This window comes from Odocoileus virginianus, chromosome 20, assembly GCF_023699985.2.
Source record: "Odocoileus virginianus isolate 20LAN1187 ecotype Illinois chromosome 20, Ovbor_1.2, whole genome shotgun sequence".
Classification (NCBI taxonomy): domain Eukaryota; kingdom Metazoa; phylum Chordata; class Mammalia; order Artiodactyla; family Cervidae; genus Odocoileus; species Odocoileus virginianus.
The window spans coordinates 15,376,165-15,401,444 of NC_069693.1; the positions used below are offsets into that span (position 1 = coordinate 15,376,165).

A 25,280-nucleotide genomic window follows, 5' to 3' on the forward strand; every position below is an offset into this window, starting at 1 on the left:
CTATTTACAATAGTCAGGACATGAAAGCAACCTAGATGTCCATCAGCAGAGGAATGGATGAAGAAGATGTGGTACATATATACAGTGGAATATTGCTCAGTCATGAAAAAGAATGCATTGATGCCATGTGCAGCAATATTAATGAACCTGGAATTGTCATGCTGAATGAAGAAAGTCAGACAAATATCATATGATATCACTTATATGTAGAATCTTTAAAAAGGGTACAAATGAACTTATTTACAAAACAGAAGTAGAGTCAATGATGTAGAAAGCAAATTTACAGTTATCAGGAGGGAAAGTGGGGGAGGGATACATTGGAAGATTGGGATTGACGTGTACATACTACTATATATAAAGTATATAACTAATAATGACCTACTGTATAGCACAGGGAACTCTACCCATTACTCCGTAAGCCTATATGGGAAAAGAAACTAAAATAAGAGTGAATATATGTATATATATAACTGATTCACTTTGCTATACACCTGAAACTAACACAACATTGTAAATCAACTCTACTCCAATGAAAAAAAATTTTTTTAAGAGTTCTGTGATGGAGAGATTATTCTAGATTATGTGGGTGGGCCCTGTACATCACAAATGTTCTTATAGGAAAGAGGCAGAGGTGGATTTCTGACATAAGAGGAGAAGGCGGTGTGATCATAGAGGTAGAGATTGCAGTAATGCAGCCAATAAGCCAAGGAATATCAGCAGCCATTAGGAGCTCAAAGAGCCAGATGATGGGTTTTCCTCAGCCCATTGATACTGGTTTGGGACTTTTAGCCTCCAGAACTGTGAGAGAATAAACTTCTGTTGAGTTAAGCCACCCAGTTTGTGACAGTTTGTTAGGGCAGACATAGGAAACCAGTATACCAGCCAACATTTACTGCCCATTCAAATGATACTATGCACCAGACAGTGTGCTACGAGTTTAACATTTAATCCTTAAAAACCCTTCTGTAAGGTTGGCATGCTCATCCCCATTTTACAGATGAGAAAACTGAAGGGATAAAGAAGTTAAGTAATTTGCCTAAAGTCACACAGCTGGTAAAAAGAAGAACGGAACTCTACACTGGGGATTTAGGTAGTCTGGCTGTGGAGTCCACAGGGGCCATCACTTTGCTATGCTCCCCACTGTCCTGGGAGGGTTCAGGTTAGAACCATTTTCCCTGGCAGCCCCCAGGAGTCCTGTAAGTCCCACACAGGAGGACACAAGGATGCAGGCCACGGTGTAAGGTCATGTTATCTGCATCCCACAGGGAGTGTCTGCATGGTTGCCAGCCTTCCTGTGCAGCCGTGGCTCTTTCCCTGAAACCATAAAGGAATGACCTTCACCCCTAGTTTCCTAGGGTTCACCTACAGCTCTCAGCCTATCATATGTTCTCGTTCCTGCTGTAACCCCAGATCCCACAGGGTACAGAGGGGAGACGCCATTTACTGTTGCTCTCTACTAAATGTGCTGTGTCATTTAGCATTTATGAGCAAGGATGTTTACAAGGGCTGGGATTTAACTGTGGAATAGAAATAACGACTTGGGAGAGGACTCTTCCTTCATTCCTGGAATCTTGAAGAGGTTGTCTGACCTTTTCCTTTCTCCCCGACCCCTCTTCTCCACTGCTGTCCCTGCAGAGCTGACCTTCAGAGCAAGAACAAGACTAAAGTGCTGCCTGCTCCCACTCCCCTTGGCCACACACAGCTTCCCGCCCAGACCACCGGGGAGCTTTCATCGGCTCGTGCCACCCTTGGAAAAGATCAGGAGGCCACTGGCTGTGTCCTTGGATTGCCTTTCAGTATTGACCCTGAATTAAGAAGGAGAGACAGAAGTAGAAGGGGGGACAAATTCTCTTAGTAAAGCTAGGAGTGCTTGCAGTCAGGTGCTGGCTGAACTTGCAAAAGTTGAGCCAATTTGGGGCAAAACCAAATGCTTTGCTTTCTTTTTCTCAGCCCAGGCTTCCTTCTACTTTTCTCCCTTAACTTGCTTCTGTCACATATACAAGTCATCTTCCCCTACTAGCTGTGGCATCACTGGTTTTTACCGGGGTAATCCCGGTTTGCAGAATCTTAGGAAATTTAAATTACACAGCTGCTTCTCAACTGATTCTCAAGAGGCGCGGGGAGAGTAGCAGGAACCCTCGGGGGCGCGCAGGGGAAGTAACAGGACATGTGGCATTTCCCAGGAGAGGAGAAAGCTCTGAGTTTCCTAATGCAGTCTATAGAAAGTACAGTTTGTGTTTATGGGAAGTGGGAATGGTTAAAAATAGACTGAAAAACAGTGATGCAGTTGATGTAATACTTTACTAATGGCTCTCAGAAAAGTTTATATGAACCAAGATCCTCCTCACATGGGGTCATCCAAAGCCAGTTCCTTCCATTTCCAGAAGAATACAGGTCCCACATTGAGCGGTGAACACTTATCAAGAGAAGGTAGGGCAGAGAGGGGAAGAATGCGGGGAAGGGATAGTTAGGGAGTTTGGGATGGACAGGTCTACACTGCTATATTTAAAATGGATAACCATCAAGGACCTATTGTATAGCATGGGGAACTCTGCTCAGTGTTATGTGACAGCCTGGGTGGGAGGGGAGTTTGGGGGAGAATCAGTCAGTTCAGTCGGTCGATTGTGTCCAACTCTGCAACCCCATGGACTGCAGCATGCCAGGCCTCCCTGTCCAACACCAATTCCTGGAGTTTACTCAAATGCATGTCCATTAAGTCAGTGATGCCATCCAACCATCTCATCCTCTGTTGCCCCCTTCTCCTCCTGCCCTCAATCTTTCCCAGCATCAGGGTCTTTCAAATGAGTCAGCTCTTCACATCAGGTGGCCAAAGTATTGGAGTTTCAGCTTCAACATCAGTCCTTCCAATGAATATTCAGGACTGATTTCCTTTAGGGTTGATTGGTTGGATCTCCTTGCAGTCCAAGGGACTCTCGAGAGTCTTCTCCAGCACCACAGTTCAAAAGCATGAATTCTTTGGTGCTCAGCTTTCTTTATGATCCAACTCTCACATCCATACATGACTACTGGAGAAACCATGACCTTGCCTAGATGGACCTTTGTTGGCAAAGTAATGTCTCTGCTTTTTAATATGCTGTCTGGGTTGGTCATAACTTTTCTCCCAAGGAGCAAGCGTCTTTTAATTTCATGGCTGCAGTCACCATCTGCAGTGATTTTGGAGCCCCCAAAAATCAAGTCTGCCGCTGTTTCCACCGTTTCTCCATCTATTTGCCATGAAGTGATGGGACTGGATGCCATGATCACTGAGGATCAGTGCAAAGAAATTGGGGGAGAATGGACACGTGTATATGTGTGGCTGAGTCCCTTCACTGTTCACCTGAAACTATGACAGCACTTTTGATCGGCTATACTCCAAAGCAAAATAAAAAGTTTTAAAAAATTGAAGGGGAAAAAAAAGAGAGAAGATGGGGGTAGGAGATGTTCCTAGTGAGTCAATGACTAAAACTCCATGCTCCCAATGCAGGGCATCTGGGTTCAATTCCTAGTCAGGGAAGTAAAGTACCCATATTGTGCAACTAAGACCCACCACAGCCAAATAAATAAATAATTTTTTCTTTTTAAGAAGAGGTGGGTTGGGACCTTGCAGAAGAAGTCTTCTTCTTTTGGCAGAGGTCTTCAAAGTCCTCCTTTTTTATTTTGCTTTGGGTCTTGCTATGCCATAGCCTGAAGTTTGCAGTGAATTAGCACCCCAGAGGCCCCTTCTGTATCAAGAAGTCTCTGCCACTGTGTTTAAAAGTAAAAAGCTCGAATCTTAGTTGGGGATTTTCAGATGTGCCCGGAATGCCACGTAACAGAGACTCACACACACAGAGCTTTCTTTTTCTCTGGTCACATGAAGAAAACAGGGAACCGAAGGCTGGTGCTGCTGCTCCGGAGCGGCCCTCAAAACCCCACGCCCCTTCTAGCTTTTCTGCTCCAGCACCCCTAGATTTTGGCTTTCTGCTTCATAATCTTAAGAAATATCTATATTCTGAGTGGAAAAACAGGGGGTGGACAGGACAGAAAGCAAAGACAGAGAGATCTATCTCTTTAAAAACTTAAAAAAAAATAGACCTTTATTTTGTAGAGCAGTTTGAGGTTCACAGCAAAACTGAGCAGAAGGTACAGAGATTTCCCACCTACCCCCCACACGCATAGCCTCCCCCACCAAAATGATACGTTTGTTACAACTACTGAACCTACACATCATCACCCAAATCTACCCCTTTTTTAATCAAGAAAAATACAGCTTTTCTAGAATGGCTACCTGGCTAATTTCTGCCTAGTTCTTATTGGCTAGCACTGTATCTCATGACAACTCCTGGATACAAGTGCATCTGGGGAAATGATAAATCTTTTAAGTTTATTTTTCATTGAAAGATAACTGCTTTACAATATTGTGTTGGTTTCTGCCATGCATCAACATGAATCAGCCATAGGAAATGATGATTAACTGAGCAATCTCCAAATCTGACGAAATTGGTTTAGGAAGAAAGGGAGAGTACCAAAATTATACAAATCTGGAGTAGCAAATATGGTAAGGAAGAATACTTTGAAGACTGTAATATTTATGGTAGCCCTAAAAAGGTGTGGGATTTTAGAGAGGGTTTTGGAAATTGTTTTGATTGAAGGGTAACATATATACAATAAAGTGTACTAATCTTAGGGGTAAGCTGATGACTGTTAACATATGTATATATATTTGTGTGACTAGATGAAGATAGAAACCATTTTCAGCATCTTTTGAAGGCCATTCATGCTTCCCTAAATCAACACCCCCTCCCTCACTGAGATAATCCCTGTTCCAGCTTCTACCACTTAGAGAAGGATATTCAATCACAAAATGTTGGAAGGAAAACAGATGATAGATAGAGAGGAATGAAAGGGAAGAAAAATAAGGCCAAATAAATTGCTCCTTTTGTGATATTGCTGCTCTCCTTCGCCCCCTAAATTATTCTGATTCCGTTTTGAAAGTGGAATTTTAAACGTCATCAAAGAAGTCATAGAAAACTGAAGATCAAAATTTTACTTTGCTGTAAAGTTGATATATGCTGAAACTTCAATCAAGACTGGATTCTATTTAGCACATAATGTTGCAATTCTAGTGGTGTAAATAAGATATAGCTATATTTCTCTGTCACATAAAAGCAGCCTGAAGATATGTAGTCAAGGACTGTTTTTGGCAGCCCTAGGAAGACTCTGTAGCTCTCTAGCTCTCTGCTCTTCCAATCTTAGGTGGCCGTCATCCTCATGGTCAAATATTGAAGTTGTAACTCCAGCCATCACATCTGTGTTCCTGGCAACAGAATAGAGGAATGGGAAAAGAATCATTCATCCCTTCTCAATTTAACAGACTTCTTAGAAGTTCCACACAACACTTTTGCTAATAACTTACTGACAAGAACTTAGTCACATAGCCACATCTACCTGCAAAGAAGGCTGGGTACAATGTGTTGCTAAAGTGAAAAAGCTCCTAGTCTCTTCCAAGCTGCACTTCTGCAACTTTTGATCCTCTCCTTCCCTTAATTCTTCTGCCTTTGCATTGCGTCCCCAAAGGCATGTGAACCCATCTTAGCCCAAACTGCCAGATCTGCCCTTCTCAAGAAGGGAAAAAACAGCTCAGCAGATGGGAAAGATATCCTACACAGGCCATTGCAACCAGCCACATTACTGTCAGGTTCTGTGGTCCCTGGAGTCCCTCTTGGGGTTGGATGAATATAATTCAAACCACGTTCTGATGGCAGCAGTCAGTGTTGTCTTAGGGACACAAGATTAGATGTAAACAGTCTGTTAGTATCCCAGCCAGCTGTTGGTGGACAAAATTGAGATGTCTTTTATTTGTATTTTCTTTGACATAAGTGCTGTTTGTTTCTCAGTGAAATAACCCAAACACAGCACCATGGGACAGGAGCCAGGAGCCTGGTCACTGAAGCAGCAGCTGCCCCACGCGGTGGGTGGAAGGAGGGGCCCTGTTGTCTGGGAAAGCCCTGCTGCTGTATCCTTAAGTGCCAATCCAGCTGAGAGTCATGGGCCCTAGAGGATGCTGCTGTAGAAGCAGAGGCCAGATTAGGTGAAGATGAAGGCAGAAGCATCTGAAATGGGCTGTGAAGGGGTAGGAGTGGCATGTCTGGTAGTATTTGGCCAATGACACGGTTGAGGCCACCAGGTTGGCCATAGATGAGGAGAATTGTGGAATCAAATGAAGCTCTCTCAGAATGTTCTGCTTGAGTGGAGAAAACTTATAATAAGTTACCTCCCTGATTTTAGGTGCCTCCCCCCTGCCCCGCCCCCCGCCCCGTGCTTGACTGACTGAGCTTCTGTCATTTGCTTCTTTGAAACATCTCTCAGTGCCTCCTTTCCTACTCCCTAATAGTAGGGTTAGTGACATCCTCAATGCAGTAGTGTCAGCTTGTCAGAAGTCCTATCCTGTGTCCCAGGAAAAGACTGAGTCCTTACTTGCCCTGATTCCTCTCCTTGTTCTTGGAGAGCCAGCAGTGAGCAGTGGCTTGAAGTGAAACCTTAGTTCCCTGCCCAAGAATTAGACCTAGGCAGCCTGGATGAAAACCAGGAATCCTTGCTGCTAGACCACCAGCGGTGAGAGGTTAGAAGCAAAGCTCCACTGGCTCTGGCCCCATTTGAAAAATGAATTTCTCGAAGAGGCAAAAACTGTAAAATCAGGCACAAAGTTTATCATTAGAGATGTAACACAACAAGTGGGAGAGCACAAGAGAAACAGTTTGTTTACATAAGACAGAAGCAAGGCAGAAGTACACACCTGGAAAGAAAAGGGTGTGGGCATCCTCCCTGTTGAGAAAGAGCACAGAAGAGAGGCAGTTAAATCATTTATATAGGGCAGTTCTTCCGGGTCTTTGTTTACTTTTGGCCAATTATCTCGTTTCTTCTCAGCAACGGACCTGCCCTAGGACCCTCCCCATATGCGCACGCATCTTTTCGGCAAGATGGATTCCAGTGCAGAGGCCGGTGGAAAGTTTGACATCACTTATTCTGGGGAGGTTCTCCCTCCCCTTTTGACCCCTGAGGAGCCTACCTGTACAGCTGGGGAGGTTTTCCTGACCTCAGGAGTGGCAGATGTGGTAATTTTATCTCTTCACTCCGGCAGAGCTCAGCTCCTGCCACTAGCTTTGTCTTTGAAGTGTCTAGGGAAAACAAAGCTCCAATTTGCTCCACTTGACCAACTCCAGCTGCACTGCCCAGGGGTTTATCTGTCTCCTGACTCATCCTTACACCTCAAACAAGAAATGTTCCTACAAGGATTTTAAAGTTTCAAGAGTGTCCTCCTGCCACAAAAGTGCCAACTCGCTGCAGTGGCAAGCTGCGCCACCGCCGAATTCTGTCTGACCCTCCCCGACGCCTCTTAGGCTCTCCAGAGAAGGGTGAACTGGGTTTGAGGGAGAAGAGGAATTCCACGGCCCTTTTCTCAATAAGGTTGTTCCAAGTGGTGTTCTTTAGTTGTTTAGGGTTACAGTCTGTGCAGAGTGTCTCTTATGCTGAGGTCCCAGCTGGGATCTCAAGGCTGGTCCTACTGGCCCAGACTGGTTTGACCACCACACGTGCCTGCAGCTTGTCATCAAAGCCGGGGGTCAGCCCTGCTTGAACCACAGAAAGCAAGAGTGGGAAAAGTCAAGTTCCCAAAGCACCAAAGGAAGGAGTTCTATGTCAGGCCCTGCTACCCTCAGATCCTGTGCAATCCCCAGCCTGCACCGTGATGTTCCCCCTTCTTTCTCTGCAAAGTGCAATGAAATATTCACAACTGACAGTGACACTGTAACAGCTCATTTTGGATCTTCTCATTTCTTTGTTTACTTGATCTCACAAACTCTGGTCCTTTCCATTTTCCCAGGAACCACTAACTTGGGCGTCTTGCCTCTGGTTGCATATGCCAGTATGTCTTTAGGGAAACACTGAGTTAGAGGACCAGATGAGCAGAAAGACATTCTGGCCTGGCTGGGGATGGATCACCCTGCCTGGGGCTTCCGTCTTCTCTGTCACCCATGTAAGCACCTGCCTGCATTCATATTCAGACTCCATCTATTCTCTTCACTGCTGCCACCTGTCAGGTTGCTCCCTCAGAGCACCTTCCACTGAGTCCTCGAGAAGTCCTGGGGCTTATTGGTGCATGCTCTGCACCCCACTTCCTCCCAGGGAAAAGTTGCCAGGCTTCTGGGAGAGGACGCAGGCTTGCAAGCACCTTGCTGGCCATTCTCTTCAGGACCACAGAGCTTTCCCATCCGCAGGAGTCACTGGTCAAGAGGAAGAGCACCGGTGAGCTCTTCTGAGGCTGGCAGTCTGCTTCAGACCTTTGCCCCAGGGAGTCCAATTGCTCTCTCAGAATGCAAAGACGGTTATCCTAGGCCTCTCTTTACATCGTTACCCACATAACTCAGATTTTCTTCCGAGGATTCTTTCAGGTCATTTATTTCTCTATTTAAAAAATAAAATTTATTTATTTGTTTGGCTGCCCCAGGTCTTAGTTGCAGCACGTGGGCTCTAGCTCCCTGACTAGGGATCGAACCCAGGGCACCTGTATTGAGGGCATAGAGTCTCAGCTACTGAACCACCAGGGAAGTACCATCTTTCAGGTCATTTCGATTTACTGTTTCTTACCCCTTCCTTCTGTTGTTTCTTCACCCCTTTTCTTCTCCACCCTTACGCAGGGCTACATCAGGTTTATCAACTTCCTGTTCCTTTCCCAGCATGATCCAGTCAAAGCAGGTTGATCTCTCCAGTTTTGCATCACATGACATCCTTTGAACAGCAGAGTATATTTCCTAGAAATTGGGGGTACTGGCTTTCAAGTCCAGGGACTCCAGCCAACCCAGAAAAATGTCCTGAAGTCCAGGTGGCCCCACTAAGCCCCATGCTATCTGGGGAATGAGACTTGACACTTGCTCTCAGGCCTCTTCTCTTTCCCAGGTTCTAGGCCTGGTTTCTCTGCCACCTCCTTCCTTCTCCCCAGTGTCCTCTTCCTGAGCTTCACAGGCTCACGATGCTCCTGCAAGTCTCTTGGATCAGGCAGTTGAGGGCAAGGTGACAACCAGATCATGCATTTCACCTCTCCGTGAATGAATGGGACTGGAGCACCAAACAGGACAGAAATCATTCTTGCCTTCATGGAATTTACATGCAAGTCAGTGGAGTGGAGCGGGAGGTGGGGAGAATAGAATAATATCTCCATGAGCATAGAGGATATATATATATATATATATATATATATTTTGGTGGCAAATTCTATGAAAGAAATAAAATAGGGTTATAGAATAGAGCTCCAGGGGAAGGGGTGGGAAGAGTGCTCTAACTTAGTGAGAAGGAAGTGCTCCCTGATGGGGTGACACTTGAGCACAGACCCAAAGGAACCCTGCTGGGGCTGTGGAAGACCCGCAGGAAGACAAGATGGTTTGTGCAAAGACCCTGAGGCCACACAAAGCCCAGCATGATGGAGGAACTGAAAGGAGGCCAGTGTGGCTGCGGTGGACTGTGCCTGAAGGATACTCATGGGAAATGAAGTCTGAGACGTGACAGCAGGGAGTGAAAGCTCATCACTCAGTACAAGGTGAGGATTTGCGTTTCATCCTCAAAGCAATAGGAAACCACTGAAGGGCTTTCTGCAGAGAAGTGAAGTGATCTGATGTGTGTGTGTAGCCTTTGTAATTTACTCATTTATGTGGCTGTGTTGGGTCTTAGTTGTGGCATGGGAGGTCCTCCTTGCATCATGCAGGATCTTTGTCGTGGCGCACGGACTCTTTAGTTACGGCGTGTGGACTCTGTTGCTCCATGGCATACGGGATCTTAGCTCCCCAACCAAGGATCAAACCTTGCAATGCAAGGCGAATTCTTAACCACCGGGCAACCAGGGAAGTCCCTGATGTGTGGTTTTTGAAGGCCCCTCTGGTTACCTGTTGGAATACAAGAGTCTCTTGCTCTGCTGTCTGCCAGGGGTTTGTTCCACCCCCACCCCCAAGCACTGGGGAGGCCTAATGATGCCAGTACCCCAGCAGGGACCTGGGGTCTGTCATTCACCCCTCCGTCTGGTCTTCAGGCTTCACTGGCCTCCAGCACAGGCCCACTTTCTAGACTAGTAGAAACATAAGGGAAGACACTGTTCTTTGCATCTCTGGACTAACTTTACTTGCCTCATTTTGCTTTTTTTTATTGTCTGCAGATGTTTGAGACACTCAGATTTTAAGTGAATGACAGAACACGGGCGAGGAAATGTCAGGAAGGAGAAGAGTGTCTCCCCTCCTTGAGTCTTTTCTTGCCACCCTTGCTGGTGTGAATATGACTGAGGAGTCAGTCTGGAGCCGAAGTCAAGTCACAAGTGGTTCCCAGGATCCTTTGACCCCGGCTGTTACCTTGCCTCCGCCCGTGGTTGCCTGGGGACGGTCTATGCTGCTCCTGTCCAGGTGTTAAGGCTGGATAAGCAGGAAGAGGAAGACCAAGCCGGGACAAAGCTGCCTTCTTCCTGCTTTCCACCCGCCCGTTGCCCTCACCTCCTCCTCTTTTACAACCTGGCAGGTTGATGTGGGTTGAGAAACGCTACAGTGCCGTGAACCGCCCCACCCCATCCAGTGCTTTCCTGAGGTAAACGGAGGTTCCTACTGAAAGCAGACTCTACTCTGGCCTGCAGGGTACTGAGACACTTCTATATAGGCTATTGCTTGTTCCCCAGGCCTGGCGGATCCATCCCCCCACCTTTAGCTCTCTGAGAAACAGAGGGTGGTGGCGGTATTTGAGGAGAGAGGGTGTGGGATGGGAGGGAGTAACCACTTTGAAAAAGCATATTTGACTTAATTTTATATTTCAAAAACAAGGGACTACTCTGGCTGTCCAGTGGTTAAGATCTCACCAGCCAGTGTGGGGCAGGGCGGGGAGGGTGGGGGCAGGTGGTGGGCAGGTGAAACTTATACTGGCTGTTACTATTATTATTTTACCTTTGTTTAGGATAAGGCTAGATTATATCTGAGAAAAGTCGGTTTTTTAAAAAATCCGTAAGTAAATTGGGTGGTGTGTGGACACAGCAAAAGTTGTGATCCTGCTTTTGATAACTGAAGTGAAACTCGAGGCTGGGCCACAGCATTCTGTCCTCTCCTTCACTTCTCACTGCTTCCCACTGACTTTTCCGTCTTTTCCTGCTTCTTGTTTACTGGGTTTTCTGTTGTGTAGAAAACCAGCTCCTTAAGTCTCTGCTGAAGTCTATCAGCCCTCTCATCTTTTCTGCTTCTCCAGCTGGCGAATTATTTTCATGAGGATTCCAGAGTCTCATAAGCACTCTCCCCTCCAGGAGGGGAAGATTCCTGCTATATAATAGATCAGCGGTTCTCAAAGTGTGGCCTCTGGGCTAGTGGCATCAGCATCACCTGGGAACTTGCTGGAAATGCACGATCTTTTTTAAAAAAAATTATTTATTTATTTTTGGCCGTGCTGGGTCTTCACTGCTGTGCGTGGGCCTTCTCTCATTGTGACGAGTGGGGACTACTTTGTCGTGGTGCACAGGCTTCTCATTGTGGAGGCTTCTTTTGTGGTGGAGCACTAGCTCTCGGGCGTGCGGGCTCAGTCCTTGTGGCTTGAGGACTCTAAAGCTCGAGCTCGGTAGTTGTGATCCACAGGCTTAGTTGCTCTGTGGCATGTGGCATCTTCCCGGACTAGGGATCGAACCTGTGTCTCCTGCATTAGCAGGTGAATTCTTAGCTGTTAGACCACAAGGAAAGCCCAGAGATGCACATTCTTGACCCCTCACCCTAGACCCGCTGAATCAGAAACTCTGCAGGACCTGCAGCCTAGGCTTTAACCAGCCCTTCAGGAGATTTCAGCACACACTAGGGTTTGAGAGCCACTGTCACAGAGGAAGAGTAGGTCCGGTGGCTGTTGTGGGGTTGTGCAAGTTCCCAGTCCTGTTCTGGGCATCTGGCGCTCATGGGAAACTGCCAGGCTCGATTGTGAAGACAGGGACCAGAGGCATAAGAGTAAGCAGACAGGGAGCCAGCCGAGCACTGTGAGATGCATTTTAGCCTGGTTCCCTCCTGAACCTTCCCAAGGCAAAGCTCAGTGATGTCAGCCAGGCGGTTGGGAAGACAGCCTGGATTCCCACGTGGGCTCTGTCTTGAGTGAAGTCTTGTGGAGTCACTTAACTTCTCTGGGCTTCCTGGTGGGTCGTAACCCTCTGTGAATAGAGCAGGATTGTTTGGGGAAATAAATGAGGTAACATTTGTGAAAACACGTGTGTGTGTGTGCGTGCACTCAGTTGTGTCCAACTATTTGTGATCCCATGGACTGTAGCCCACCAGGTTCCTCTACCCATGAAATTTCCCAGGGAAGAAATACTGGAGTGGGTTGCCATTTCCTCCTCCAGGGGATCTTCCCTACCCAGGGGTCGAACCCCCAGCTCTTTCGCCTTTTGTATTGGCAGGCAGATTCTTCACCACTGTGCCACCTGGCAAGACTGAAAATACTTCTCTATGGTAAATTGTAACCAGACAAATAAACTCTTTACTGAAGTGAGTCTCAACTTTTCCCTAGTGGCCACACATGGGACAGATTAGGCTCACATGCTGGACAAACTCCCGGAGCATTCCAACTGCAACTTCTCCCATTCGTCTCCTGATCAACAGAGAGAATGTTGACAGCTGAGTCAGAAGTTCCAAGGGGACAGAAGAGATGTCTCTGCCCTGTGGCCTTGGCCTTGTCCGTCCCCTCTCCCCTCGCCTCCAGAGCCCCTATTCAGCACTGTGCTGTCTCCCCACTAGCATCTCTCTAGCCCTTTCCCAGAACACAAGCAGTCAGCTAAGAACTTTGCTTTATACTGATTTTTTACTGAGCAAGAGGGTGGCTGCCTCCAAAAGGAAGTCTCCAGGCTCCTAACGGGGCAGCAGAATTGGGGCTCCCTCTCCTCACCCGACTCTGCTCCCAGGTCAGGCTTTTACCACGATGGCCGTGTCATCAGCAGAAAGCCCACAGTTGATGACTTCTCTGTCTTTCCTCAGAAAGCCCTGTCTTGGCAACCCCATCTGAAGGAGTCCTCTCCTTCTTGTTACGATACTGTTTGATTTTCTTCATTGTGTTTTACTGAAATCTGAAATCATTTTGTTTATGTTTATGGTCACCAAATCTTGGTGACTGGGAGGTGCTACTCAGGTCACAGTCTTGCTTTTATATTGCTCCCAGTAAAAGCTTTTCATCAACTCAAAGGACATGAGTTTGAGTAAACTCCGGGAGATAGTGGAGGAGAGAGGAGCCTGGAGTGCTGCCGTCCACAGGGTCGCGGAGAGTCAGATAAGACTCAGCGACTGAACAACAAATAATTAGAAATGCATACCCAGGCATACTTTTAGGTTAGGCAAACAAGCATTTTTTGTTTTGTTTTGCTTTATTTGCTGCCTTTCAACCCCGCCTTGACTCAGAAACAAGGAGGAGGAAGTCACTCTTGTGTTATCAAAACAACTTCATTAACTATCTAGAGTCTTCTATTAGTTTGGTCACATAGTAATCATTTACAGTTCGTCTCATCCCTGGAGAGTCCACATGCTAGATCTGAAGGGATCCTCCAACTCGAGTGCACTTCCAGAATGTAAACCTCGTGCAAGCTAGTAGCTTCTCTGTCTCGTTGACAATAGCATTCCCCAACCTTGAGCAAGTCCTGAATCAGAGCAAGTATTCTGTAAATACAGTTGAATGACAGAATGAAAGGCAGACGAATAAGAATGTGGGCAGTTTTCTCCATCTCTGAAGAAGGAAGTGGTCCTTTGTTTTCCCAAAGCCCTGCAGCGAGAGCCTTTGCGGAGCACAGGAGACTTTTAGAAGAGTGCCAAGTCCACAGAAAGTTCATAATGCTTCCTGTTGACAGAGGCCCCAGAAGACTCCATTCCCCTCCCAGGATCCTAACATTCAGCCTCCCACCCTCTTGTTTGGCCATGTCCCGAGGCATGTGGGATCTTAGTTCCCTAACCAGGGATGGAACTGGTGCTCCCTGCAGTAGAAGCAGAGTCTCAACCACTGGACCACCAGGGAAGCCCCCAAACATTTAGCCCTATAGTCTTCCTTGCACCATACCAAGCTGCTTATGGACAAAATTCTATACTGTCTCTGAGTCCTTCCCACGAGCTCCTGACTTTTCAGAAAGTTGGTGGAATAAAAGGAGACCTGGACATGGATGATCAACATAGATTCTGGTCTAGGCATGACCACTGTCTGGCTGTGTATCTTTGAGGAAGGCATTTAGCTTCTTTGGAACTTGGAGTCACAGCTTATGAAGGAGGCATAAGAAACATTTCCAACTTCAATGATTATCTTATGAGGCGAGCCATAGAAACACTTTTAAAACTGCAGAGCACATTTCTTCTCATTTAAGTTCTTGTTGTTAACAAGGCATGTGACCTATGAAAGCAGCAAAGGCAGCCCCCAACATACCTAGAACTACATGCCGTTCCTTGTCCATACACTGTCCCTCTAATCCTTGCATGTCAAAATGCAAATGAGTTGGTGAAATTATGAGACATATAGCCTCAAATCTGCTCTAATTTATTCAAAAATATCATAAAAGATATATATATCTGAAATATTAATTCTTTATTAGTAGTAACAAAATATTCACCAACTGTTTGTGTTAATATCTTGATTCTAGGTGACAGAAACTTGCCCAGGCTGATTAAGCAAAAATGGGAATTTGGGGCTGTGGGATTGAAGAGTCTGTGACAAAGCAGCTTCAGAAATGACTAGATCCAGGTGCTTAAAATGAAGCTGCTGGTCAATTGTCTCCAGGTTTCAGCTCGGTTTTCTTTGCCAGCTTCGTTCTCAGGCAGGACCTTCCCAGAGATGGCTCTCTGAAGCTCCAGGATTACATTTTTCCAGTCTAAACACCCTGTCGAAAGAGTGTGATTCTTTCCAAATCATTCTAGAAGAATCTAGAAATGATTGACTCTGGATGAACTGACTTGGGCATGGACCCGAGTCTGGGTGACATGCCCTTCCCTGCAGCCCGGTTGGGACCAACCAGTCTTTTTCCCCCAACCCCCCTACCCCCTGCCACATGGACTGGGAGTAGAGAAGGAGTGGTTGACTAAGAAACAGTGGGATGTCGTCACCAGAAGAATGGAGGAAGGAAGCTTGGCAGGCCAAACTCCAGGGATCCACTCACAGATGACCACAGGAAACAGGCTCTGCACATAGGTGAGGACTGTTAGATCAGTTAAATACCAGGGCGTTTCTCTCGGACAGGGAAGACCAGCTCTGCTCGGGGCCTCCCCACCTTAACTTGTGTAATCCACCCACCAGTTTATCTCTTCAGGCAGTCACTCAGTTTCCCTGACCTTTACTCTTCTGGCTTCACCCATTCACCGGCCGTGAACTCTTCACCTTGGTCTCCTACTGGGTGGCCCTGCAGTCACGTAGGCCTCTCATCTTCCTTTTCTGTATCAGATTTTAGGGTGCCATCTCCTAGGGCTCACTTAGTGTTTGGGGTGATGAGCCTCATCCCATTCCCAAGCAGATATCTCTGAGGTTAGCCCTGAATGGACATCTCCCAACTAGTGGACTAAGGTACAGAGACACAGGTGCTTCTGCCCTCTCAGAATCTCCCAGGACATTTACACTTGAACTTGTGATGTGTCAGGAAGAGGAAGGTCAAAAGTTGGGCTCTTTCTCAAGCCACTCAGCCCTCTCTATTTCCCCCAAAACTGTTCCCACAAATCTAATTCATCTTCTTAAGCCATGATTATTCTTTCAGATGTGCCTCTGCTTTCATAGTTCAGGTATCCTGTTTTACATATTTTCCTGAGCTAATAATTTGAAATGAACTTGCATATGAGTTTGTTCATGTGTTGGAGAAGACTACTGAGAGTCCCTTGGACTGCAAGGAGATAAAACCAGTCAAAGGAAATCAGTTCTGAATATTCATTGGAAGGACTGATGCTGAAGCTGAAGCTCCAATACTTTGGCCACCTGATGAGAAGAACTGACTCATTGGAAAAGACCCTGATGCTGGGAAAGATTGAAGGTGGGAGGAGAAGGGGATGACAGAGCATGAGAGGGTTGGATGGCATCACCAGCTCAATGGACATGAGTTTGAGCAAGCTCCAGGAGTTTGTGATGGACAGCTAAGCCATGTGCTGCAGTCCATGGGGTTGCAAAGATTTGGACACAACTGAGTGACAACTGACTGATGTATTCCTTTCTCTGCCCCTGGCCACACTCCCTGTTCAGTTATTTTCCCTAGTCAGAATCCAGTTGAACTGGCTGTTCTTCATCCCTGTCTCACAAAACCACTCTAGAATCCCTAGACACATGCACACCTAAAGAAGAAAGTGGGACCATGTGTCGAACTATCCCCCCAGAGGGCCGGGGTCGTGACACAACCTGTCCCTGTGTGCAGGCAGGGCTTGTGATTCTGACTCCCAGTGTCCCATCTCCTGACTCTGTATGACCTCTGCCTTTTCCCCACCTCTTCTCTGCTTCAACCATATAGATCCAAGGTGACTCCAGTTTCCTTGGAAGCCATTTGACAAAGACACATATATACATGAGAGATCATGTGGTTCCACAGAAAATATGCCCGGTCATAGCCCACATCATATAGTCTAGAACCAACAGGCTACATTCTTATTCCCATGAACCAGGACACTTGACTCCCATCCCCATGCCCTAGATTCACCCTCAGAGTCTCAGCATCTTATTTTCCTTTTAATCCATTGTCAACCTGGACAAGATTTTCTCCTCTAGGACCAAGATTTTCTTCCGGGCACCATTTCTTTCAGATCAGATGCACCTCCAATATAAACAATGGAATGTGGGAGAAACACCTCTCTGCTACTATTTTTTAAAATTCTTTTATTTATTTCATTTTGGCTGTGCTGGGTCTTCTTGGCTGCTCTCAGGCTTTTCTCTAGGTGCAGTGAGTGGGGGCTACCCCAGTTGCTGTGTGCAGACCTCTCATTGCAGTGACCTCTCTTATTGCCGAGCACGGGCTCTGGGGTGCTTGGGCTTCAGTGGTTGTGCTCTAGAGCACAGGCTCAGTAGTTATGAACCACAGGCTTAATTGTCCTGAGGCCTGTGGGATCTTCCTGGATTAGGGATTGAACCTGTGTCTCCTGCATTGGCAGGCAGATTCTTTACCACAGAGCCACCAGGGAAACCCTCAGCTACATTAAAAAATTTTTTTTTATCATGATAAAAGTCACATAATGTAAAGCATACTATTTTAACCATGCTTAACTGTATAGTTCAGTGACATTAAGTACATTCACATTGTTGTACAACTCTCACCATCATTCATCTTCCAAATTTTTCACCTTCCTAAACTGAAATTCTGCCCCGGTTAAACACTAACTCCTCCTCCCCCCTCCCTACCCCATTTCCATCCCACGGATCCTGGCATCTACCAGTGTACTTTTTGACCCTATGAATTTGACTATCCTAGGTACCTCGTATAAGTAGAATCAAACAGTATTTGTCTGTACCTAATGAAAATTGGTGGAGAAGGAAATGGTAACCCACTCCAGTGTTCTTGCCTGGAGAACCCCAGGGACCGGGGAGCCTGGTGGTCTGCCATCTATGGGGTCGCACAGAGTCGGACATGACTGAAGTGACTTAGCAGCAGCAGCAATGAAAATTGGAACACATGTTTAAGGTCAACTTAACATAGACAAACAGATTATACCTCCTTTTTTCTCTTTCCTGCTGTGCAATACAGTAGACCCTCACCAGCCATCTACATTTAACTGTGCTGTTGTTGCTGTTGTTCAGTTGTGTCGACTCTTTGCAACCCCATCGACTGTAGCACTCCAGGTTTCCCTGTAGAGAAACCACTTTCACCATCTCCCGGGGAGATGCCCTTCACCATCTCCCGGAGCTTGCTCAAACTCATGCCCATTGAGTCAGTGATGTCATCCAACCATCTCATCCTCTGTCGACCCCTTCCCCTCTCACCTTCAATCTTCCCCAGCATCAGGGTCTTTTCTAACGAATCAGCTCCTTGTATCAGGTGGCCAAAGTATTGCAGCTTCAGCTTCAGCATCAGTCCTTCCAATGAATATTCAGGACTGATTTCCTTTAGGATGGACTGGTTGGATCTCCTTGCTGTCCAAGGGAGTCTCAAGAGTCTTCTCCAACACCACAGTTCAAAAGCATGAATTCTTTGGCACTCAGCTTTCTTTATGGTCCAACTCTCACATCCATACATGACTACAAGAAAAAACATAACTTTGACTAGACAGACCTTTGTTGGCAAAGTAATATCTCTGCTTTTTAATATGCTGTCTAGGTTAGCCATAGTTTTTCTTCCAAGGAGCAAGCATCTTTTAATCTCATGGCTGCAGTCACCATCTGCAGTGATTTTGGAGCCCAAGAAAATAAAGTCTCTCACTGTTTCCACTGTTTCCCGGTCTATTTGCCATGAAGTGATGGGACCAGATGCCATGCTTTTTGTTTTAATGTTGAGTTATAAGCCAGCATTTTCACTCTCCTCTTTCACTTTCATCAAGAAGCTCTTTAGTTCCTCTTCACTTTCTGCCACTAAGGTGGTGTTATCTGCATATCTGTGTTATTAACTGGGTTATTCAACCTTTTTTGTTTGTTTCTTATTGAAGGATAATTGCTTTACAGAATTTTGTTGTTTTCTGTTAAACCTCAACATGAATCAGTCATGCTGCTGCTGCTGCTAAGTCACTTCAGTCGTGTCCGACTCTGTGTGATCCCATAGTCAGCAGCCCAGCAGCTCCCGCCCCCCCCTCCCCGTCCCTGGGATTCTCCAGGCAAGAACATTGGAGCGGGTTGCCATTTCCTTCTCAGTGTGTGAAAGTGAAGTCGCTTAGTCGTGTCCGACTCTTAGCGACCCCATGGATCACAGCCTACCAGGCTCCTCCATCCATGGGATTTTCCAGGCAAGAGTACTGGAGCAGGGTGTCATTTCCTTCTCCAAGGGATCTTCCTGACCCAGGGATTGAAACCAAGTCTCCTGCTTGGCTGAAGGATTTTTTTTTTTAAACAACTGAGCCACCTGGGAAGTCCTGCCCATGTGTATAGATGTACAATATATGGACATACACACAGAGTCCATTTACACGTACCTGCCATGTGTATATCTGGAGCATTTGCCAATCCACTGGGTCACTTTGAGCGAATCAGGCCTCATTTGAGCTCATTTTCCTATTGGCAAGTAGCACATACCTGGTCTGTTCCCTTCCACTCCCGATGGTGTGTTGACTACAGGGCCAGTGTTGGAAGAAGAGCTGGTGGGAAGGTGGTTGTGGTAGCAGGGGCTTCTGCCAGCCTTTTCTTCGAAAGAGCTGGATTTATGCAATCACTTTGAAGAGCGTTTGGCAGTCTCTGCTGAAGCTGAAAATGCAGATGCCAATGCTCCCAGTATTTCCCTCCCTGGAGGAATGTTCCCACAAGGGCACCAAAAGACATGCACAGGGATGTTCAAAGTAGCATTGCTATGCTGGTGGAAAATCTTCAAGTCCACAAATCATTTTGCTCTTCCCTGCCTCCCTCTTATCAGTCTGCGCCCTGCCCCTGTAGCAGAGCTCCTGGGAGTGATGTTGTAAATGCTAGACCTGGGCTCTTCGGTGGACTTCCGTAAGCCAGCAGGTCTCCACCCATGTGGGGGAGGGAGCAGGCGAGCAGGTGAGAATCACAGGATAGTATGAAAGTAGAATGGTGTGGATGGCTTGAAAATACATGTTTAATGTAATTTTATCCTTGAAAAACAGTATTTGTTTAATGTGACACAAATGATAGCAGTTAGCAACGTATTATCGTCAAAATGGCACGTGTTTCAAGGTTGTGGAGTGCTAATTGCGGGTGTGGTATCTTGAGCCCAGCTCAGAGACAGAGCTCTCACAGAAGTTTACATAAACCAAGTGACCTGATTTCCTTTCCTGTGGAAGCGCACCCTCCCCACCATTAACCTGAAAACCAGAAAGGGCTGAGATATGGTATTGCTAATGGTATCTTCAAACCTTCCTTCCCCCTCTCCCCCTTAACACAATGCTCCAGGAATTATTTATCAGCAGGTGCAACAATTGTTGCATTGAACTAGATTATATGAACTAGATGTTGTCGAGTACTCTAACTGCAAAATTGGGGCTCTAACTAGGGCTCTGTGAACCCTCCCCAAATAAAGGACACTAAGTGTGTTCATGACTTTTACCCTGATGAGCTTTCTTTAATCTTTGCTGACAAAAAAAAAAAAAAAAATCAAATGTACAGTTTTTTTTCAGGATGCCACTGGCAAATAGAATTAGTATTGAGCCTTCCCTTCCTCCAGTTAATACAACTTCTCAAATCAGAAATCCTATCTATATTTTAGATCAACACAGTGAAAGTGAAAGTGTTGGTCACTCAGTTGTGTCCGACTCTGCTACCCCATGGACTGCAGCCTGCCAGGCTCCTCTGTGGAATCTCTAGGCAAGAATACTAGAGTGGGTAGTCTCTCCCTACCCTAAGGCTCTCCTAACATATTAAAATAATCAGTACAATAATAAAGACAGAGCATATAATTTCAAATCAGTGATGTGAGAAATCAATATGAGAATGATATGAGAAATGAAAGGAAATAAAACAAAGAGAAAAAACCCAACTTAATCCCAGAGGAAGGCAAGGGAAGATAAAAAAGAAATATTAAAATATGAGAAAAACAGAAAGCACAAAATAAGATGGTAGGTGTGTTTTTTTGTTTGAATATGTTCACAGTGACAATTCATCTGACCAGTACACTTATTATCAGGCCATGCATGATATGCATGATGTTTTAATATGTATGTATACTTCAATGAAAGTGTTTAAAAATAAGTTGGCAGAATTAAATCCAAATATATTGGAAATTAGATTAATTATGATATAAATATAAATGAATGAAAGGATATAGTTAAAAGACAAATACTTTTGAATCATAGGACTGGATTACAGAAAATCCAACTACTGTATGTGTTGCTTATAAAAGACACATCTAAAACATCAGGATATTGAGAGTTTGAAAAGAAAAGGATGGGTAAAAATGTACTAGGCAAATACTACTAAGAAAAAATGCATATTGGTGTGTCTGTATTCATATCAGACAAAACAGATTTTAAGGCAAATTAATGTCGAAAGACATTCAACATTCTCAGAAGACTGAACTACAGGGAGAAATAGACAATTTCACTGTCATAGAAGGAGCCTGTAACCCACCTTTCCATGTAACTGATAGATGGGACAAAAGTAAATAAAGGTTATAAAGATTTGAACATTCCAAATTAACAAGGTTGATCTAAAGTGTATAGAGAGAACTCATCAACAATTTCAGAACCTATATTCTTTTCATAAATGGAACATGAGATAGACTATATTCTAGACCAAAAAACAATTCTCAACAAATTTCAAGGAACTGGTACTATTAAAATAGTATTCTCTGTGTAAATCCATGGCTAATTCATTTCAATGTATGACAAAACCCACTTCAATACTGTAAAGTAATTAGCCTCCAACTAATAAAAATAAATGAAAAAAATTAGTATTCTCTGATGGCAGTGTGATTTACTTAGCAATGAGTAACAGCAATAATAATAATAGGGTCAATAAAAATTTATATGCTTGAAAATTAAGAATCATTTCTAAACACAGGAGTCAAAGAAAAGAAAATCAGGTGGAAATTAGAGCCTATTTAGAACTCAAAATAATGAAAATTCTGCAAATAAAAATTGTGGCATCTCCCTAAAGCTTCTCTTATGTGCATGCCAAGTTGCTTCATTCGTGTCTGACTCTTTGTGACCCCATGGACTTTAGTCCACCAGGCTCCTCTGTCCATGGGATTCTCCAGGTAAGAATACTGGAGTGGGTTGCCATTCCCTTCTCCAGGGAATCTTTCTGACTCAGGGATTGAACCCGCATCTCCTGAGGCTCCTTCATTGAGGGAAATTAATAACCTTATATGGGGCTTCTCAGATGGCACTAGTGGTGAAGAAACTGCCTGCCAAAGCAGGAGGCATAAGAAACATGGGTTTGATCACTGGGTCAGGAAGATCCCCTGGAGGAGGGCATGGCAACCCACTCCAGTATTCTCAGCAGGCTACAGTCCAAGTCCACAGGGTCACAAAGAGTCAGACACAACTGAAGCGATTTAGCACACATGCAAGCAATAGCCTTATATACTTACATTAGCAAAGGAGAAAGGCTGAAATAAATGAGTATCCAACCTTAAAAAGTAAGAAAAGGAACAACTGAAAAGACTCAATAAAGTAGAAGTAAGGAAACAATTAAGATAAAATTAAGACATTAGTGAAATAGAATACAGAGATGAATGCCAGAGCAAAGCTGGGTTTTAGAAAAGACAAATTAACAGACCTCTGGCAAGATTGATCAAGGACAAAAAGCATATAAATACACAGTGTTGGGGATTGAAAATAAGACCTAACTACTAGGAAATATCCTGACCCAAGTTTCTTCACACCACCACTGACTTTTCTCTCAAGGACTTTTTTCTTGCCTATTGTAGACCTGAGCCCTCAACTGCTTTAGTCAGGGCTCACAGGCAGCATCTTATCTTGCTCTGTAGACCTCTGCCTGTGCTGGATGTTCAGACCCAACACGTGGAAATCACCCACTTCTGATTCAGGGCAAAGTAGTTGATACAGCATACCTTGGCAATATGGGAGGTTTGTTTCCAGACCACTGCAATAAAGTGAATGTTGCAATCAAGTGAGTCATGAATATTTTGGTTTCCAGTGCATGGTGGCTCGATGGTAAAGAATCCATCTGCCAGTGTAGAAGATGCAAGAGATGTGGGTTCAATTCCTGGATCTGGAAGATCTCCTGGAATAGGAAAATGGCAACCCACTCCAGTATTTCTTGCCTGAAAAATTCCAAGGACAGAGGAGCCTGGCGGGCTATAGTTCACAGGTTTGCAAAGAGTTGGACATGACTGAGCATACATACAGACACACACACACACAGAGGCACGCAAAAGCTTATACCATCCTTTAGACTGTAAACTGTGCAATAACATTACATTAAAAAAAAAAACTTTTTAAATTTAGAAATACTTTGTTGCTCTTTGCAAAGTGTTGCTCTTAGAAATACTTTGTTGGCCATATATGGTTGCCACAAACCTTCAAATGGTGGAAACCACAGTATCTTGGAAGTACAATATAAGGAGGTATGCCTATTAATGAACTCTGCCATCTTACAGACACTGGGTAGGGAAGGCAAGGAATTCCACGGCTCTGATATCCCAGGATAAAAGGGCTTGTAGCCTACCACTAGCAGTACTAGCCACGAATGAGGAAATGTCATAAACCACATGGAACAACATGAAACCCCTCACCCAGTGGATGAGTTGGATTTAAGAGACCCACTGCTGTTCTTTGCCCCTTAAGCTCGGCACAGGAGAACTTGCCCTGGTTCTGTTTCATTGTTCCACTTTTTGAGCCCCCTTCTCCCCAAAACACAGTAACCCAGGCTGGCAAACCTAGTCTCATAGGGCCACACCTAAGCTCCCATTTCCTTTCTCTGCAGCTGGCTGTCCGGCTCGCCTCCTCCAGTACCCTGCCAGGGAGGCGCCCCCGCTCCGCAGCCTCTGTAGACTTTCATCAAAGGCTCTGCGCACAGCTGAGGAGGAGAAATAGAAAATCAAAGGGTCGATGCAGGCATTGAGAGCGCTGAGCATCACGGCGCAGACCCGCCACCTTTCGCTGGTCTTACGGAAGAACCCCACCACGTGAGACACATTGTAGGGCCCGAAACAGACCAGGAAATTGAACAGCGTCGCAACAACCAGCGCCACGGCTCTCCAGCGCTTCCGGGTCGGCACTTGCGGCTGGGAGAGAACGATTCGCACCAAACGCCAGTAACAAAAGATGGTGACCCCCATGGGGATGAAAAAGAGGAGGAGGCACAGTTCCAGCCGCACCGGAAGCACCACGCGCAGCTGCTCTTGGGTGAAGTTGTCATAGCAGACAGGGCGGCTGTTGGCCTCGCTCGACGAGTTGGTTGGTAAGTACTGGACAATGATGACAATGCTACAGTGTCCGAAGGACAAGAGCCAGATGGCCACGGCAGCGACCACTCCGTACACGGGCCGGCGGTTCAGCTTGTACTGCACGGGGAAAGCCACGCTGCGGTAGCGCTCCACGCTGATGCCCACCAGCAGCCACGTGCTGCAGTAGATGCTGCAGTAGAAGCCGAAACCAGTGAGGGCACAGAGCGTGTTCCCCAGGGGCCAGGCGAAATTATGCGCAGCCTCAACCATCTTGAAGGGCAGCAGCAGCAGCAGCAGGAGGTCGGCCAACGTCAGGCTGAGGAGGAGGATGTGGATGGGTGCCGGGTGGGGCCGGCGCACACGCCCCACGAAGGCCTGCAGCGCCAGGAGGTTGGCAGGGAGACCGAAGAGGAAAGATAGAAAGTAGACAAGGAGAAGTCCCAGGTTTTGGGGACTTGGGGCCATCCTTCCTGAAGAGACAAAAGATGCTGTCAGAATTCTCTCTGACTTTGAATTTCCTAGCCCCAAATCAAGGCGAATCAGACTCTGCGTCTCCCCTCTGTTTCACTAAGGGATTATTGCCTACCCTGCAGACGGAACACTATTCTTCTTCCTGTGTGTCAGGGAGAAAGAACTTGTCCTTCTTCACAACAAAATTACTTCTTTAGAATCTACACAACAGAATTACACAAGAAAATTACTCCTTTAGAATCTTTCACTTCTCCATTTCCACCCTGCAAATTGAGAGAGAGAGAGTCTTAAGAGTTTTGATGTCTCAGAAGCCCCCACAGGAAAAGTTCTGAGGTCTCCAAGTCCCCAATAGAAAGGGTGACTTCCCTGGTGGTCCAGTGGTTAAGAATCTGCCTGCCAATGCAAGGGACACGAGTTCAATCCTTGGTCTGGGAAGATTCGCCTGCCTCTGGGTAACTAAGCCCATGTGCCCCAACTACTGAGCCTGCACACTCTAGAGCCTATGCTCCACAACAAGAGAAGTCACCACAATGAAGAATCGGTCTCCCCTACTCATTGCAACTAGAGAAAGCCCCTGCACAGCGACAAAGACCCAGAGTAGCCCAAAACAAATAAACAAAAAAGTTTTTTTCCAAAAAAGGACCCTGTGTGAGGGCTGTGCGGTCCTCTGTCTTAAGTACCTAGAACTGTGCCCAACACATAGCAGGTGCTGAATCAACTTCTGTCAGTCAACGAATGGCTGTGTGAACTGTGGTTCCTCACGAAGACTGGGTAACCCCAAGACTATCTCTGAACATTTCCAAATTCTACTTGACCTGCTTGTGGCTTTTTCCTCTCCTGATCTTTG

At 45.8% G+C, this 25,280-nt stretch overlaps 1 protein-coding gene across 1 annotated transcript; it reads right to left on the reverse strand.

The window, feature by feature from the left end:
- Positions 1 to 23,386: 23,386 nt before the first annotated feature.
- Positions 23,387 to 24,427, reverse strand: LOC110123616 (free fatty acid receptor 2-like). The gene has a single exon (XM_020871694.2). The coding sequence runs from the start codon at positions 24,425 to 24,427 to the stop codon at positions 23,459 to 23,461; it is 969 nt and encodes a 322-aa protein (XP_020727353.1). The 3' UTR covers positions 23,387 to 23,458.
- Between the last annotated feature and the right edge of the window lie 853 nt (positions 24,428 to 25,280).

What these genes read in the sequence shown, in the direction of transcription:
- LOC110123616 (XM_020871694.2), bottom strand. Translation starts at nt 24,427, where the DNA reads ATGGCCCCAAGTCCCCAAAACCTGGGACTTCTCCTTGTCTACTTTCTA.